We start from the raw sequence: 16,827 nt of genomic DNA, 5'->3' as shown, positions 1-16,827 counted from the left end.
ATTAGTGAGTGAGTCATTAGATCTCAAATGAGTGGGACTAGTGAGCTTAGTAGCCGTATCTGGATTTGATCGGTGAGCTTGAACTGTATGTTCAAGATTAGTCGGTACCGCATATGTTGAGTCTCATTGCATAATGAATGTATGGCATGTAATATGAATGGATGTATTCCAGTATTATATGTGTGTTGTGTGTTGTGTTGTTGATGTTGAGTATGGTTGAGATTATACATATGCTATATGTTACTGTTGAATATGATGTTTGAATGGATATTGCCGTTGCTGAGTGCGTAGTCTGATTAGGGTGAATTGATGTGTTATTACTTAGCATTACATGTTGTTCTATAATGCTTATTATATTGATTGAGGAACTCACCCTTACATCTATTTTTCAGGTAACGAGCAGTGAGTTGAGTAGAAGCTAGTGCTATGGAGTCTAGTGTCGTCCTTAGTGGGTCATGCTCTGGTAGATGTAACATCGGGAGGGAATGTTTGACTATGTTTTAATTTAGTTGTTGATTCAACTTTACATGTAATGTGGTACATGATTTGAATGCCGATGTTTGTACCCGCTGCGAATTATGCAAAAGAGTCTTATTTTGATTTAATAAATGAGCCTGACAGGATATTTTGATAATTGTTGTGAAATGATTGTGTGACACCCTTCGGGGCATAATTACTCTGATTGATATGTTATTATTTTAATTAAATATTTTGGGGTATTTAGAAGGGTGTTACAAGATCCACTGTCACTGATGACTAGTCTCGGATACCAAATCTAGTGAAGATAATGTTTTTAAACATCTTGAACACGACTCGTGCATCGCTTTTATATGAAACTATCGCCTTAATTGACTTAGATATGTAATCTACTACGACAAGTATGAATTTATTTCTAAATGATGATGGGAAAGGACCCATGAAATTAATCCCCCATACGTCAAAGACTTCTACTTCTAAGATGTTTTTAGAGATATCTCATTGCATCATGAGATATTACCAGTGCGTTGACACCGATCATATTTAGTGGCAACGACGTGGACGTCCTTCCATAAGTGAGGCCCATAGAGGCCTGCTTGGAGAATTTTCGCACAAGTCTTAGATGTGCTAGCGTGCCCTCCATAGGGGGAAACATGGCAGTGAGTTATGATGTCATCAATCTCTTCTTATGGGACACAACATAGGAAAAGATCATTGGTGCCTATTTTGAATAAGAGGGGTTTGTCCCAATAGTATTGTTTAAGGTCATGGAAAAACTTCTTTTTCTGTTGATATGTTAAATCGGGGAGTAATACTCTGGCTGCTAGGTAGTTGACGAAGTCAGCATACCATGGGATTATGGATTGCAAAGATATGGCTTCCACATCTTTGACATTTTCATCACCATAGTCTTCCTCTTCATAAGAATTATCCAATTGAGAACAACTGGGTGTGTTATTTCCTAAGTGTGCTACAAGTCTTTCATAGGGGAAGTCATCGTTGATTGACACTTGTTCGGTCTTGACATTTTCCAACCTAGAAAGCTGATATGCCACCACATTCTCTGTTCCCTTTTTGTCTTTTATTTCTAAGTCAAAATCTTGCAGCAGTAGGATCCATCTAAGGAGCCTTGGTTTGACGTCTTTATTACTCAGTAGATACCTAATAGTCGTATGGTCTGTGTAAATGATGATTTTAGCTCATACTAAATAGGAACATAATTTGTCAATCGCGAAGACCACAACTAGGAGTTCTTTCTTAGTTATGGCATAGTTCATTTGAGTTGTGCCCAAAGTTCTACTAGTGTAGTAGATGACATGTAACTTCTTTTCCTTCCTTTGGCCTAAGACAACTCCTACCACATAATAACTTGCATCACACATGATTTCAAACGGCTGATTCCAATTTGGAGGTTGCATAATAGGTGTAAAAATTAAGGCTTATTTTAGCAGTTGAAATGCTTCTAAACATTTTTCATTGAAAATAAACTCATCATCTTTCATTAAAAGGCCGGTCAGGGGTTTAGTTATCTTAGAGAATTCTTGAATGAAGCGTCGGTAAAAAATGGCATGTCCAAAACCTCAAACCTATCTAATTCTAAAATTAGAGATCCCAAGTTTGTTTTTGTTGAAATCAAACCATACATCAGAGTGTATACCCGACCACCACGTAAAATTAGTAACTGATAAACCTAAACTAGCTCACTTATTTGCACAATGATTACCCTCCCTAAAAATATGAGTAGCCAAAAAATTGAAATCTTTAATCATCAACAAACAATTGTGCCACCGATTCCGAAGCTTCCAAGGCACAAATGAAGAATTGTTGAAAGCCTTAACAAGTAATAAGGAATCCGACTCCAATTAGAGATTACAGCAATTATGAGAAAAAGCCCATTCCATAGCCAAAATAGCACCTGTGATTTCAGCAAAGAAAGCATTAATAGGAGGTAAATTGCAAGCAAAATTCCCTAAATGCTTCCCAAGATGATTATGGAACATATCGCCACAAGCTACTTTAATAGGAGAACCACCGGAGGCGCCATCAATGTTAAGTTTGATCCAACCGACCAAAGGAGGACACTACAAAACCTCCTTCAGAACTTTTGGCCTAGGAGGATGAATTTGGACATCAAAATTCTTTAAAATCTGAAACTCCCACATGTCGGAACCGAAAACTGCAGCGCAAGAGTTCCCAACCAAAGAGGTCAAAGAAAAAATAGAAGAACAAGACAATTTCCAAGGGGTAACAACATCCTAAAACCAGGCCTGGTTGCGATCTAGCCAAATCACCTTGACCGTATTTATGAAAGCTACCGTAATGACTGCCTTGCATTGGGCATCAACACAACTATTCATAATCACTTTGCAGTCCTTCAAACTAGAAATATTACGCTGAATATCAAGCAAATGTTTCAACTAATTCCAAATAGAAGTAGCATATTTACAAGAGAAAAAAAGATGTTCCATGTTATCCTCACCATTAGCGCAAAGGATGCACATTGAGGGAAGGAAAAGGCCTCTAATCGCAAGTTTATCATCAGTGGAAAGTTTTGCAAGAGTCAATTTCCAAAAAACTAAAGAGTTGGAGGGGGAATGAAGGAGCTCCAAATGAGCTTACCCCAATCCGAAACAGGAGATCGAATGTTACAATGCCTGTAAGTATCTTTGGCAGTGAGAATTCCATTATCAGTAGAACATCATCTAAGGTTATCATTAAGCTTATCATTGGGATGCAAATCCGGCACCATCAAAGAAAGCTCCAAATGCAACAAAGCCAACATGCTTGGCAAAAGAATATAGTTGTTAAGAATGATGTCAATCAACATAACTTTTAAGTTGTGATGTTTGTCTTCAGGAATTTGGAGAAAAGAGACTAAAGGTTGGCCGCACCAATTGTCCTTCCAGAGATTAATCTTTTTCCCGTTACCGATTTGCCAAATAGAATTTTCCGTCACATCAGGAAGGTAAGCTTTCGAACCGGACCAAATTGAAGAGAAAACATGATACCGCACCTGCCTCCCATTCTTACACACCCTATCCTTCAAAATGGAACACCTAATATCTGACGCATTAAAAATATACCAACATTGTTCTCGATTTATTGCTTCATTGATAGTTCTAAGCAACCTTAAACCCACACCACCACTATTCTAAGCCTTACAACATTGGTTCCAGACAACTGTCACAAGCTTCCTTTTATGAATGTCTGCACTCCAGATAAAATTCCGACACCACTTATCAACCACGTGGATTAAACTAGCAAGCCAAAAATAGATTCTGACAGAATACAAGAGCATACTATGAATAACCAACTCGACCAATTAAATCCTACCAACAATAGTCAATAGACTGACCTTCCAAGACGTGAGCTTAACTTTGATTTTATCAACAACCGAAAGAAAATGGTTGACTTTAGACCGCCCTTTAAAAATGGAGACTCCTAACTAAGAGAAAGGTAAACTAATAACAAATAATACATAAATCAAATGATATTATATAATTTATTAAACTTATAATATTTAATAAATTAACATTGAAACTAGTTGTTTGACAAATGTAACATTTGAACTATACGATAAATATAGAAGCAATATTAATTATTAAAAAAAAAACTTATGATTTATAAGAGTATTAACGATCTGTAACTATGAGTTGGAAAAATATCTTTTGCCAAACAGCCGCATGTGTTCTTTCCTTGCTTAGCTGACTTAAAGAAATTTTTTTCTCAATCTTTATTCTTTCCTCATAGTTTCCGCTTCCGTAAGACCCTGCCTCTCCTCCGGCCATTAACTATTTTTCTTTTATTCTTTTTTCTCGAATGTTACATTTTTTAACTTATTTTCGTCGGCAATATCTAACAAAATTGAATTAAAAATAGTAATAGTGACTTTGGCAGAAGCAACTAGCGACCAAACTCTCTCATTTTTTTCTTCACACTCTCCGCTATTTAAATCCTCTCTATTTCACTCTACCAACACGTTTCGATTCAAATCTCACTCTCTCTCCGCGTATACACAATGCAGAGATAGCATCTCGCTCTTCCTCTTAGATCTGATTCTCTCTCAACAACCAGAGGTACGTGCTCCCAATCTTCATTCCTCAGATCGAGTTCATCTTTTTCATGCAGTCAATTTTGATTCAAACTTCACCGTTTTTTTCTAGCAATCTAGATCCGTTTGATTATTGTTCGTTTCAGTATGTTGAACCTTTCGTTTTCTGCATCTTAGTTCGATTTGAGAGTATGTGTCGGTGATAAATCTTGCTGATAATGAAAGATTCAACTGATTGAACTTTATAGCGGTTTGATTTTAACTTTGAAGTGTGAAAACGTTCTGATCTGTATGTTTTGTATTGTGATTTCGTTATCTTACTGATTGAACGCTGCATTCGTTAAGTTTTTTTTTCTTTCCTGATTTGTGATTGTGGTTTATAGCTGATTAATTAGTAATTTAGTAGGCTTAGTTTCCTGATTTGTGTTTGAAGTCTTAAGTTTAGTAGTTCTTGACCAGGTATAAATCATCGGTGAGTTGAGATCGTTTCCTCGGAGCGATGGCATTAGGAAAATATTCTAGAGTAGATGGTAGAAGATCAGCGTCGGGTTATTGTTCAACAGTGACTATTGTTGTGCTTGTTGCTCTATGTTTGGTTGGGGTTTGGGTGATGACGTCATCTTCTGTAGCTCCTGTGCTAAATGGTGGAGATGGAGATGTGGCTCAGGAGAGTAAAAATGAGGTGAAAGAGCAAAGTGAGGTGAAAGAACCGGCGAGTGATAGTGATAATGATAATAGTAATGCTAGGCAGTTTGAAGATAATCCGGGTGATTTGCCTGAGGATGCAACCAAGGGGGACAGTAATGTCACCTCTGAAGAGAAGTCGGAGGAAAGTTCTGCGGAGGCGGAGAAGTCTGCTGAAGATACAAAGACCGAAGATGAGGGGAAGAAAACAGAAGAGGAAGGTTCCAATACAGAGAATGTTGAACAAAACTCAGAAGCTACGGAAAGTAACAAAGATAGTGGAGAGTCCAGTAAGGAATCTGATTCTGATGAGGGTGAAAAGAAAGATGAATCAGATGACAGCAACAAGTCGAGTAACTCTAATGAAACAAATGATAATAATATAGAGGAGAAGGTGGAACAAAGTGACAACAAAGAATCTGATGACAATTCTAGTGAAAAGAGTACAGATGATAATGCAAAAGACCAAAGTTCAAATGAGGTGTACCCTTCAGGGGGTCAGTCTGAGCTTCTAAATGAAAATTCAACTCAAACTGGATCTTTTTCTACTCAGGCAGCAGAGTCAAAGAATGAAAAGGAGTCTCAGGAATCTTCCAAGTCTGGGTACAATTGGAAAGTTTGTAATGTTACCGCCGGCCCCGACTTTATCCCATGCCTTGACAACTGGAAAGCAATTAGGAGTCTTCGGAGCACTAAGCACTATGAACATCGTGAAAGGCACTGTCCTGAAGAACCTCCTACCTGCCTTGTCTCTCTTCCCGAGGGATATAAGCGTTCTATTGAGTGGCCTAAAAGCAGAGATAAGGTCGAAATCAAATTTTTAAATTGTCACGCTCTGTTTGTTTTCTCTTTCCTTTCCTAAATTTATGTTATTTTTCCTGCAGATTTGGTATTACAATGTTCCACACACTAAGCTTGCTGAAGTTAAGGGGCATCAAAATTGGGTGAAAGTCACAGGCGAGTACCTTACTTTTCCTGGTGGCGGAACCCAATTCAAGCATGGGGCACTTCATTACATTGACTTTATACAAGAGGTAAAATATGCATTTTGTTTGGATTGAATTTAACTTTGCTTTTGTTCATAACTTGTATATGCTAAAAAACTGACTATCCATTCAAATTTTCATGATCAATACATAATCAATGTAATTCCTAACTTGTTATGTCCTTCGAGAAAATATCATCTCTTCAACAACATACTCGCTAGTCTACATAGACTTGTGAAGGGGCCATAGACTCGACTCGTAAAGGTCTATGAAAAAAAAAAGACTTTTAAAAACTATAAATGACACATACATAATAGAACATCATTTAACATAAAAGTTCCAATTTCAAACTCCATAATAAAACAAGTAAAGTAGCAAAGGGTATAAGCTATGACAAAACAAAGAGAATAAATATGCATTCATGTAAAGAATAGAGCAATAAATAAACAATGTTAGTTTTGTAGAATGGAGATGAAAAACAACAGTAATACGGAGACATGCGAGTAACACAAACAATAAGCACTCGTAGCACAATTAAAAGAGAAACAAAATGTAAAATCAACACAAATAAACAGAACAACAAAATGAAATAACAATTTAAGTCAATGCGGAAAAAGCACTACATAAATAACAAAGCACAAAACGAAACAAACTAAAGGATCGAATGTGGGCGAGACTGGGAGAAATGCTAGTGTGAATGTGATACAACTAGAAACTGCATTGTAAACCAGAGACAATAAGAAATGTGCTATGAGAACGTGAGACTTGGAGAAAAGGTTGTTGTTCTTTTGAGATTTCTAACTTCTAAAACTATAATGGAAGTGAAGAGAGAGAGGTCTTCTAACTTCCTTTTTGTTTTTTTTTGTTCCCAAAATCTCATTAAACTTGTAAACTCGCATCAGACTTGTAAGTCAATGCGAGTCTGACCAAGTCTAAGCAAGCCTACCATGAAGATGAGTCTGGTTGCGAGTCTATGAGTTGACTCGTGAGTTTGACAGCCATGCTCATCAGTACAGCCTTTCAAAAGATATGTTATGATTGGAATGAAAACAAATATCATGACAATTCAACCATGAAGAAATTACAATTTACAAATCTTCTTGCCTTCTTGGTCTAAGCTTATTTATGGGAAAAAACCGTTGCACCGATATAGCCTTTAAAAAGATCTGTTATGATTGGAGTAAGAAAATATTATGGCAAAAATATTGATTTAGATGTATTATATGATGTTCTAGAAACCAGCTTCTTTATCAAAAGAACCTATGTTACATAGTACAGTAGGATGAGAAATCTATGTACTTTCATCCTAAACTTTTTTTAGTTTCTTACAATGTGTTTACTTGATGTGGAAGAGAAGTCAAGCATTTTTTCTAATAGAGCTTTGATGATGCAGACTCTATCCGACATTGCTTGGGGAAAACGCACACGTGTTATACTAGATGTTGGATGTGGTGTTGCTAGCTTGGGAGGCTTTCTCTTTGATAGAGATGTACTTGCAATGTCACTTGCACCAAAGGATGAACACGAAGCTCAGGTCCAGTTTGCTCTTGAGAGGGGAATTCCTGCTATATCTGCTGTAATGGGCACAAAGAGGCTTCCCTTCCCTGGGAGAGTATTTGATGCAGTCCATTGTGCACGATGTAGAGTTCCATGGCACATAGAAGGTATTCATATTACACAGCTTGTATTTCCATGATTAGAGTGATTCATTATATAGCATTTTGAACTTTATTCCTTTAGGCATTTCAATTTTAACTTGGTAAAAAGTTGTAGCTACAGACGACATATGATATATAGTACATGGAAATATAACTGGGTTTTGTTATGCAAGCTATTTTGGTGGGGTTGGTATGTTGGATTATGTTAGTTGGCATTACTATCGAGATGAAGAGAAAATGTGCAACATTTGATGAAATCCATGTGTTTGAATTATATCGTTGTGGCTTAACTATATAGAGTTAATGTAATAACTATAAGAATCCCCACTTTCCTATTAACATGATTACTGGATTTGATTATCCTATGAGCATGTTTTTCAAAATTACTTTTTTCCAACTGCAGGTGGTAAACTTCTTTTGGAGCTGAACAGAGTATTGCGGCCAGGTGGTTATTTTGTATGGTCTGCTACTCCCATTTATCAGAAGCTTCCTGAAGATGTTGAAATATGGAATGGTAAATTATAATGAGAGTCATGTGTTGGTTGTGTTTCATCTTTTGTGCATTATAATGTAGGTTTCTCAATCTTGACATTTATGAATTTGTTCACAGCCATGAAAGCACTAACAAAATCAATATGCTGGGAACTTGTGGCAATTAGCAAGGATCAAGTTAATGGAGTTGGTGTAGCCATATACAAGAAACCACTATCCAATGATTGTTATGAGAAACGAGTAAAGAATGAGCCTCCACTGTGTCTAGAGTCAGATGATCCCAATGCAGCATGGTATTCCTTCCTTAACTGACATGGTGTTTTTCTTAATAAAAAATCAAAATAGAAATTGAGATTTTTCTTAACTGATAGTGTTTTTTTATCCCCCCTTCTGTCTTGTTAAAGTGAAGAAGATTTGTATAAAACAAGTATTGAAATACGTATAAAAATGAACTGGGACTTTTTATATGGCTAAAAGATCTTATATGTTTCTGCTACAAATAAACAATTATTGTGCTTTGAGATTTATCTGCAGAAGTTTTAATGAATCTAGTAATATAATGTTCATGCAGTCTAATCTCTGTTGTGACAGGTATATTAAATTGCAAGCATGCATACACAAAGTGCCAGTTAGCTCTAGTGAACGTGGGTCACAATGGCCAGAAAAGTGGCCAGCTAGACTGACCAATGTACCATATTGGTTGTCAAGTTCCCAAGTTGGAGTTTATGGAAAGCCAGCCCCTGAAGATTTTGCTGCTGATGATAAACACTGGAAAAATGTAGTGTCCAAGTCTTATCTAAACGGGATGGGAATTCAGTGGACAAATGTGCGGAATGTCATGGATATGAATTCTATCTATGGAGGGTGAGCAAAAGTCATTGTTTCGTATGTTATTGTGAATTATATTTGCTTGCTAATATTTGACATCTTCTGCTAATTCTTCCAGATTTGCTGCAGCTTTGAAAGATTTGAAACTTTGGGTCATGAATGTAGTTTCAATAGAATCCGCAGATACCCTTCCCATTATTTATGAAAGGGGTCTTTTCGGTATATATCATGATTGGTGCGAATCATTTAGCACCTATCCCAGATCTTATGATCTCCTTCATGCAGATCATCTGTTTTCGAAGGTTAAGAAAAGGTGAAAATAACTATTTCATTCCTCATTAGTTTAAAACCATATTACTTTTGTTTTGCTAATGCTTATTGGTCATTTGTCACACAGATGCTCTTTAGCTTCTCTATTAGCTGAGGTTGATCGGATTCTCAGGCCCGAAGGAAAGCTTATTGTCCGCGACACTGTTGAGATAATTAACGAGCTTGAGAGCATGGTAAGGTCCATGCAGTGGGAGGTTCGCATGACGTACTCCAAGGATAAGGAGGGTTTGTTATGTGTTCAGAAGTCCAAGTGGCGGCCTAAGGAGACGGAGACACTTCAGTATGCTATTGCTTAAGCATGGACGAGAGCCAAAATTATTGGGTTCTGGGTGTTCAAAATTCTCGTGTAACTGTATTTCCACTACTAGTCATGTATCATCTTAGTTAGAAATCAATGTATTCGTCTTTTTTACCTTTGGCCATTCATTTTGATATCCGCTATTTATAATTAGAGATTGGTCTTTTCTGCTGTAATAGGGTGCCATAGTGTGAGGGAAATTTGATCTCATTCTTGCAAATTTAGGGGGCCATTGATTGATTTATACGCGTAATAGTTGGGAATTTGGAATATCCATTACATTATAAATGGTAGTATTATTTATGGATTGGAAGGGAAAAATGTATAATGATTTATGACTTAAGGTCAAATACTATACAAACTTGTACCCTATTTTACTACACTCTTTTTACGGTTTATCTATACAATCTCTCATCTCAGTGTTTGATATTTTTAAAAATTTTTAAAAAATATTAAAATATATAAACATATAAAATTATATTGTTTTTTATATTTTTAAAAAATATCAAATACAAACACATTTTAAGACGAAACCTTTCAAAATATTTTCCTTCAAAATTCTCAACAAAAAAAAAAAAAATCAACTCCCAATCACACATGTCTAAACATAAGGGTCATAGCAATTTGCTAAACCCTGAGATCCATTGCCCAAAATCAAGCACCAAGGAATTATTTTTAAATATGGGTTTAAGTTATCTACCCTTAACTTATTATTCATTTATGGAAGATAGACATAAGTTAGTTATACTAATTATGTTTGTTATACCAATTTAGTTGTACTAGTTTATTAATTGATTTTTTATACATAAATAGACAATAAATAGAGAATAGATAATTGTGTATACCTGAATTCATCATTTTTTCTCCACAGCCAATGTGGATGGATAGAATCATAAAGAAAAACGATCCTTTCCAATTTTTTTTCCTAAGGAGGCAAAAGAGGTAGTTCAAGAACGTGTATCAGAGTTATATCATAAGCAAAATTCTCTACTCACTTTCTACATATCTTTGGTACTCCAAAAATTTAATAATGTCACTTCAAATTTTGCATTTTAGCACACAAGCAATTTTTTTCGACTTCCTCAATCTTATTATCGTCCCAAAATTATAGGTAATCTTAATATTTATTCTCATTGCTATATTGTCGTTTAAATCTATTTGTTTCTAATACGGGTAATGACTACAAACAAGGTGTATTTAAATGTTGTCAATTGAGGAATTTGATATTTTTGGTTTGAATGTTATCTACTAAATGTTGGTGAATTAAATGTCTTAAACTCGATGTTGTTAGAGTAATCGTTGATGAAATTAATATTGATAAATATTTGTGTTACGAGAATCTATGCTTAAATGTATGTATTGAAAATTGTTAAGTTAGATTTTAGTGTAATTCGAAAGGTTTGGATTGAGTTCTTATGCAAGAAAACTTTTATATTGTTAGGTTATGAAAGATGTGTTGAGTATAAAGAAATAAATAAAAATTTAAAATATGGTATATAAAAATAAAGAAATAAATAGAAATTTAAAATATGGTGATACAAAAATAAAGAAATACGGATGTTGATTGTGTGAGGATTATATGACTTCAAATGTTTGAAAATTTATTAGGTTTGCGGTGTACGTAACTATGACTTGGATCAAAAGCTAGTAAACCATCATATTTTCGATCTTATAAATGTTGATGAGAAGAAATTTATTGCTGAGATGACAATGAACTCAATTCATTCCAAAAGCATTGTTGTAACTTTGAAAATAAAGAAACCTGATAATGTAACAAATATTAAACACATTTATAATGTTTCGGGACAAAAACAACAAGATTATAAGGGATTTGAGAACTAAAATGCATCATTTGCTAAAATTCTCGGATGAGAACGAATATCTATCTAGGTATATAGTGTTTAGTGATGAAAAATCCATCTGAGATATATTTTTGGGTGCATCTAGGATTTTTCAATGTATTGCTAATGGACTAACATACAATACCATTCTAAATTACTTTTACTTGAATTTGTTGGTGTTACTTCTACAAATATATCATATTCAATTGAATTTATTCTTATGAACTATAGGATGATACCGTTATTTGGGGTCAAGAGATGTGTTGCAATTTATTGAAGGGTCTCGATAATATATCTCAAGTGACATACCACATTGATGAATGAAGTTGCAATTTTTTTTTCAATTTCATTTTCTTTACTGTGTTGGTATCACATTACAAGAATATGAGAGTTAGATGCATGTTGGATGTAAAAATAAAAAATCTCAAAGCTAAAGACCAGAGTGCAAAAAGCTTCAAATCAAAAGAATTGTCAAATATCATAATGCAAGTTTGAGAAACTGTAATAAATTCTTAAATAGAGGAATCTCATATTGACTTTGTTTCGTAGTTTAGAAGTGTGCACACTATTTTCTTTTTAAATTTCTAAAATATGTTGAAAGTAACATATTAGAGCTAATGAATGAGAAAATAAATCGTGTTTGGACTGATAGGGTTAGATACTTTGTTAACGCAACCGCAAACAAAGTTAAATCCGCGATAGAGCTTGGTTCTCAAAAACAAAGAAGCAAATAATAGAATCGAATCAAATTCTACCATATTGGCTAAAAAATCCATATCCACTGTCATAAAAAAATAAGGTGACACAAGAGACTGAGATGGTCACCATGAATAAGAATGATTGTAGAGAAAACATTAAGTTCCCTCCCAAACTTAGGAGGTGAGACATCAAGATAATGATGTTAAATGAGTGTTGGGTATGAGACAATCCATCCAACCAAATTTGACCATTTTATTTACATTTTTATTTTTATTTTATTTTGATGTTCTTTGTTATAGAGTTAAGGTATTTTTTTTTAAGAGAATCAATTAACCAAGTTTAGGGTAGAAAAATAAATATAGGAAGAAAACATAAAAATGGAAATTTTTAGAAAAAATGAATTTTTGAAAAGAATAACGCCACTCTTCACTTATAGCAACACAAATTTGAGGTTTTGTTTGTCAAAGTGTCACTCCCTGTTTATTAAGTGATACAATTTGCTCATTGCAAAGTATCTATCCCGCTGCACCAAAGTTTGTTAGAATCAAGTTTTCATATAAAATTGAAACGTGAAATTAAAACATAAAATCATAAAGTTTACATTATATTAAAATAAAAAATATATATATATATATATATATATATATATATATATATATATATATATATATATATATATATATATATATATATATATATTGTAAATGAATCAATAATTTAAAATTTTAACTTAGTTATAAAGCAAGAATATACTAAATCATCATAATAAATTATAATATTCATAAACTTGTATCAAACTACATTAATTACCCACCAAATTATAAGAAGTAACATCCAAAATAGTATCCAAAAAATAAGAGTTTCATAAGTTTCTCATGTTAAAAAAAACAAGTGTTTTCATCTTACTATTCAACTTAATCGAAAGTTAAATCCTTATACAACATCATCTTCATTAGTGTCTTCATCTTCAATTTGATCAAATTCATCTACAGATGATGAAGGTTCTTCAATACTAGAATCAAAGACAAAATTATTAGAAGGTGGAGCTGAAGGATTGCTTGAACCAACCGTTTCACAACATGCATTAACTTCAACATTAATGTTTGCTGCATATTCTCATCATCATTATTAGCATGTCCATTAGAGGTACTTAAAAATTCATCATCATATTCAATATCAACAAATTTAAGTGGTTCCTTATTTATAGTTTCTTTGTTTGTTAACCTCATAGCCATCACATAAACCAACTAATTCATTCTCTCTCAAATATGTGTGAGAGAAGCTGTTTAATGTCACTAAAATAATGAAACGTGGGAGAAGATTTCATGGGTTAGAATATGAAATGAGCCTTTTAAAATTTCACAAAAAAAGATAAAATCGGGTCAAAGAGTATAATCCAACAATTTTACATGATTTCAATGATTTTAGAGCGATTAAAATTGTGAAAATTCGTCGTAGGATACGATTTTACAGAAAAACATTTGTACCTGCGATTTAACACAAAATGCCGATCTAGAATGTGAAATCTATAGAGTTTCTCTTTTAAATCACGATTTTAACAACCTTGGTTGCACCTATGACCAAAGTGGGGAGATTAGAATGTTGGTTAGCCATTATGAGTGCGTTGGAAGTTGAAATCGCAGTGCATTTGTAGGAAATAAAGACATAATTGTTGATGTTCTATAAATAGTCTTGGCGTTTTCTCATTTTCTTTTCTTTGCTCACTCCTTTCTATCCTACTAATTTCTTTGACACCCAAGCTCCCTAACCTTAGTCTCTCTTTTTCATATTTATTTCTTAAACCTAACCATGACACCACCTAGAAAGCAAAGGAATTCACAAGTTCCTCAAGTTCCCTAGCACCATTTTCCACCTACTTTCGATTCAAAATTGTAGGAGTTAAAGACAAATGGAAGGAGATAAGGCAATGAAAACTCAACACATAAATATCTTTTGCTTGACATGTTTTATCTGAACATCCCATCGCGCTCAACAACTTAACAGCTAGAAAATTGAAACCCCTCAACCAAATTCTAGGTAATAACATCAGCTGCATTATTATGCTTGAATTCCATGCAAATAAACAAATAACCACTTTGGAGCGCATAATGTTTGTGCATGGAATTATGATTGACTGTAGCCTTAGAGCTATCAATCAAATTCTTCAACTTAGAGAACCCGTGGTATATGGTATTAATAAAAGGAGGTATATAAACCCTCCACCATAATGGGATGAGTGGGATCATATTTTGAAAAAATTAGCCAATAAGGGGCCAGTTGATCACAGTTAGAAAATAGGCCTCCCTCAAAGATTGTGGCCTTCAAACTCAAGAAATATTAAGATATGTGGTAGTCCTTTTTTCCTTTCAAATTAGGAGAGCACACATAACCATTCTGATTGTTAGAACAAGATTTGGTTATGCATCCATACCTTGATTTTTAATAATAACAATGTTGTATTTGTGTGAGAACAATTTTGGTACCCTAACAGTTTGTTATTGTGTAGCTTTAATAGCCAGTTCTGATTCTGAGTTTATGACGTGCAACGTCATCAATTTTTGAACATTTTGTTCTGAATTCCGCTTCTGCGCTAATCATAAGAAATTCTAAAAGACGCCAGATTACTGCTGCAATGTTCTTTCTTCTTCTATGCTGATTCACTCTTGAGAAGCTCCTGAAAGACGTTATGTTGCTACTGCAATGTTCTCTCCGCTTCTGTTTCTGGATGTAACTCTGTTTGTCAAGCTTCTTAAGAATGATAAGCTTATGAAGTTTCGTTACTTAGCTGAATATTCTAAAGATCTCAAGGCAGATGCTGACGTGGTCAATGTTCTGACTGAAGACTCTGAAGATTCTAATATCAACTTTGTGTTTCTTCTTTTTATGTTTCATCAACTATTTCTCAGAAGCCAATGAATTTGAAGATAAGATCAAATGGATACATGATCATATAATACATGGTACAAATTAAATATCCCTTCCATTCCTGAATTCGTGGGTGAAAGACAATATTATACATCGCACCTGTCACTGGACTTGTGGGCGAAGGACTGTATGATGTATCACCCATGTCACCAATCCAACAGTGAACAACTTCTCTTTTGGTATCCCGATTTTGTCCTCCAATGGTCTTTTTCTTATGCTATATAAGTAGGACTTGGAGACTTGAAGAAAAGTGACTGAGCAACAACATTTTTGAAAAGTCTGTTTCTACGTGAAAATCTATCAACTTTGTGCATAATTTTTATTTAAGTGTTTGTTTTTTTATTTGTATAAAATCTGCTTGTGTAGAAGCAACTTGTAACACAAAAGTTATACTCGAACTTGTTTGTTTGTATTTCCTTAAGGAGACTAGGTTTTAGTTGGATCCTTGAAAAGACAAAGAAAGTTGTTCTTTATGATTTTCCTTAAGGAGAATAAGTTATAGTCGGATTCTTGAGAAGACAAAGAAAGTTGTTCTTTGTGTTTGTCTATAATTTGTTTGATTATAGTAGATTAAGTCCTTTTATATAAGGAAAAATCACTAAGGAACTACTACATTCACTCCACGTTCAATCTTCAAGTTCCCACTGGTGTGTTTACATGTCATCCATGACACCATCTGTTTGAAACCCACGTTGATTTGTAATTGCTTCCAACTTCCTCACGAACCCTCGATGGTAACTGTTCCAACATGCTTTCGACACTGAATATCAATGAATTTGGACTTGTAAATTTACTAAGTTTTTCACCTTACATGGTTCTGTCGACTATTCCTCTTGGTGAAATAAAGGCCTTTGTCGACTTCCCTTTTCGAGATTCTGGACATGTTTCTCAGCGATCCAGGTCTTAGGGATTTATCTATAAGATTCCTTCAAATGACTCGGTCGACCCCTCGTTATTAGTCTGTCGACACTTCATTACTAATTCTCTTTAAAACACTTCATTAATGCTTTCTCACAACAAATGTATTTTCATTGACATTCTTTGTTAACTTTCTACTAGCTGAAAAATCTAAGTGTAAAACTTGGTCAGATAATTTTTTGGATCAGATGGAAGAGTTTATCAAGTTAAGCGGAATTAAAAGAGAATCAAATATGGAAAAGTAAGATTCGCAACCACCCATAAATATAGATTTATATGGTGACATGTTTTTTGATGCATTTTGGTTTTATCTTACAATGCTTTTAGGTGGTGAAACATTTTTTGTATGTAATGTTGGATTGTTATCTTCAAAGATTTAATTCTGATACATTTTGATATGTTTTAATGTATATCTAACATTACTTGTATAAAAATTGGACTTGATTTTATCTTTTAAAAAATAGGTTATGTTTGTGTGTAAAACTATATGTTTGCTAAAACAACTTGTATAATGGGTAAATATGGATTTTATTATCCGAAAAAACCCTATTTTGTGTGTGTTATTTCATGCGTAAAAGAGTTAATACAGATTTCAATCTCCTGACAAGACGTTATTTGTACCTGATTGAATAAGGATTTC

The 16,827-nt window shown here is 34.1% G+C and overlaps 1 protein-coding gene across 2 annotated transcripts; it reads left to right on the top strand.

Moving 5' to 3' along the window:
* Positions 1-4,196: 4,196 nt before the first annotated feature.
* LOC127079222 (probable methyltransferase PMT26) lies at positions 4,197-10,184 on the top strand. Of its 2 annotated transcripts, none has more exons than XM_051019631.1 (9): positions 4,197-4,553; positions 4,988-6,017; positions 6,097-6,246; positions 7,592-7,862; positions 8,260-8,370; positions 8,467-8,641; positions 8,940-9,212; positions 9,295-9,489; positions 9,574-10,184. In XM_051019631.1, exons 2-9 carry the CDS (start codon positions 5,028-5,030, stop codon positions 9,800-9,802), a joined length of 2,394 nt encoding a protein of 797 aa, XP_050875588.1. In that variant the 5' UTR covers positions 4,197-4,553; positions 4,988-5,027; the 3' UTR covers positions 9,803-10,184. The 2 variants fall into 2 exon arrangements, with proteins under 2 accessions (XP_050875588.1, XP_050875589.1); XM_051019632.1 differs by having other exon boundaries at positions 4,977-6,017.
* The last annotated feature ends 6,643 nt before the right edge of the window (positions 10,185-16,827 follow it).

This window comes from Lathyrus oleraceus, chromosome 5 (assembly GCF_024323335.1).
Source record: "Lathyrus oleraceus cultivar Zhongwan6 chromosome 5, CAAS_Psat_ZW6_1.0, whole genome shotgun sequence".
NCBI classification, from domain to species: Eukaryota; Viridiplantae; Streptophyta; class Magnoliopsida; order Fabales; family Fabaceae; genus Lathyrus; species Lathyrus oleraceus.
The sequence above is the reverse complement of the archived record's forward strand: the minus strand, read 5'-3'. Positions and strand labels throughout refer to the sequence as shown.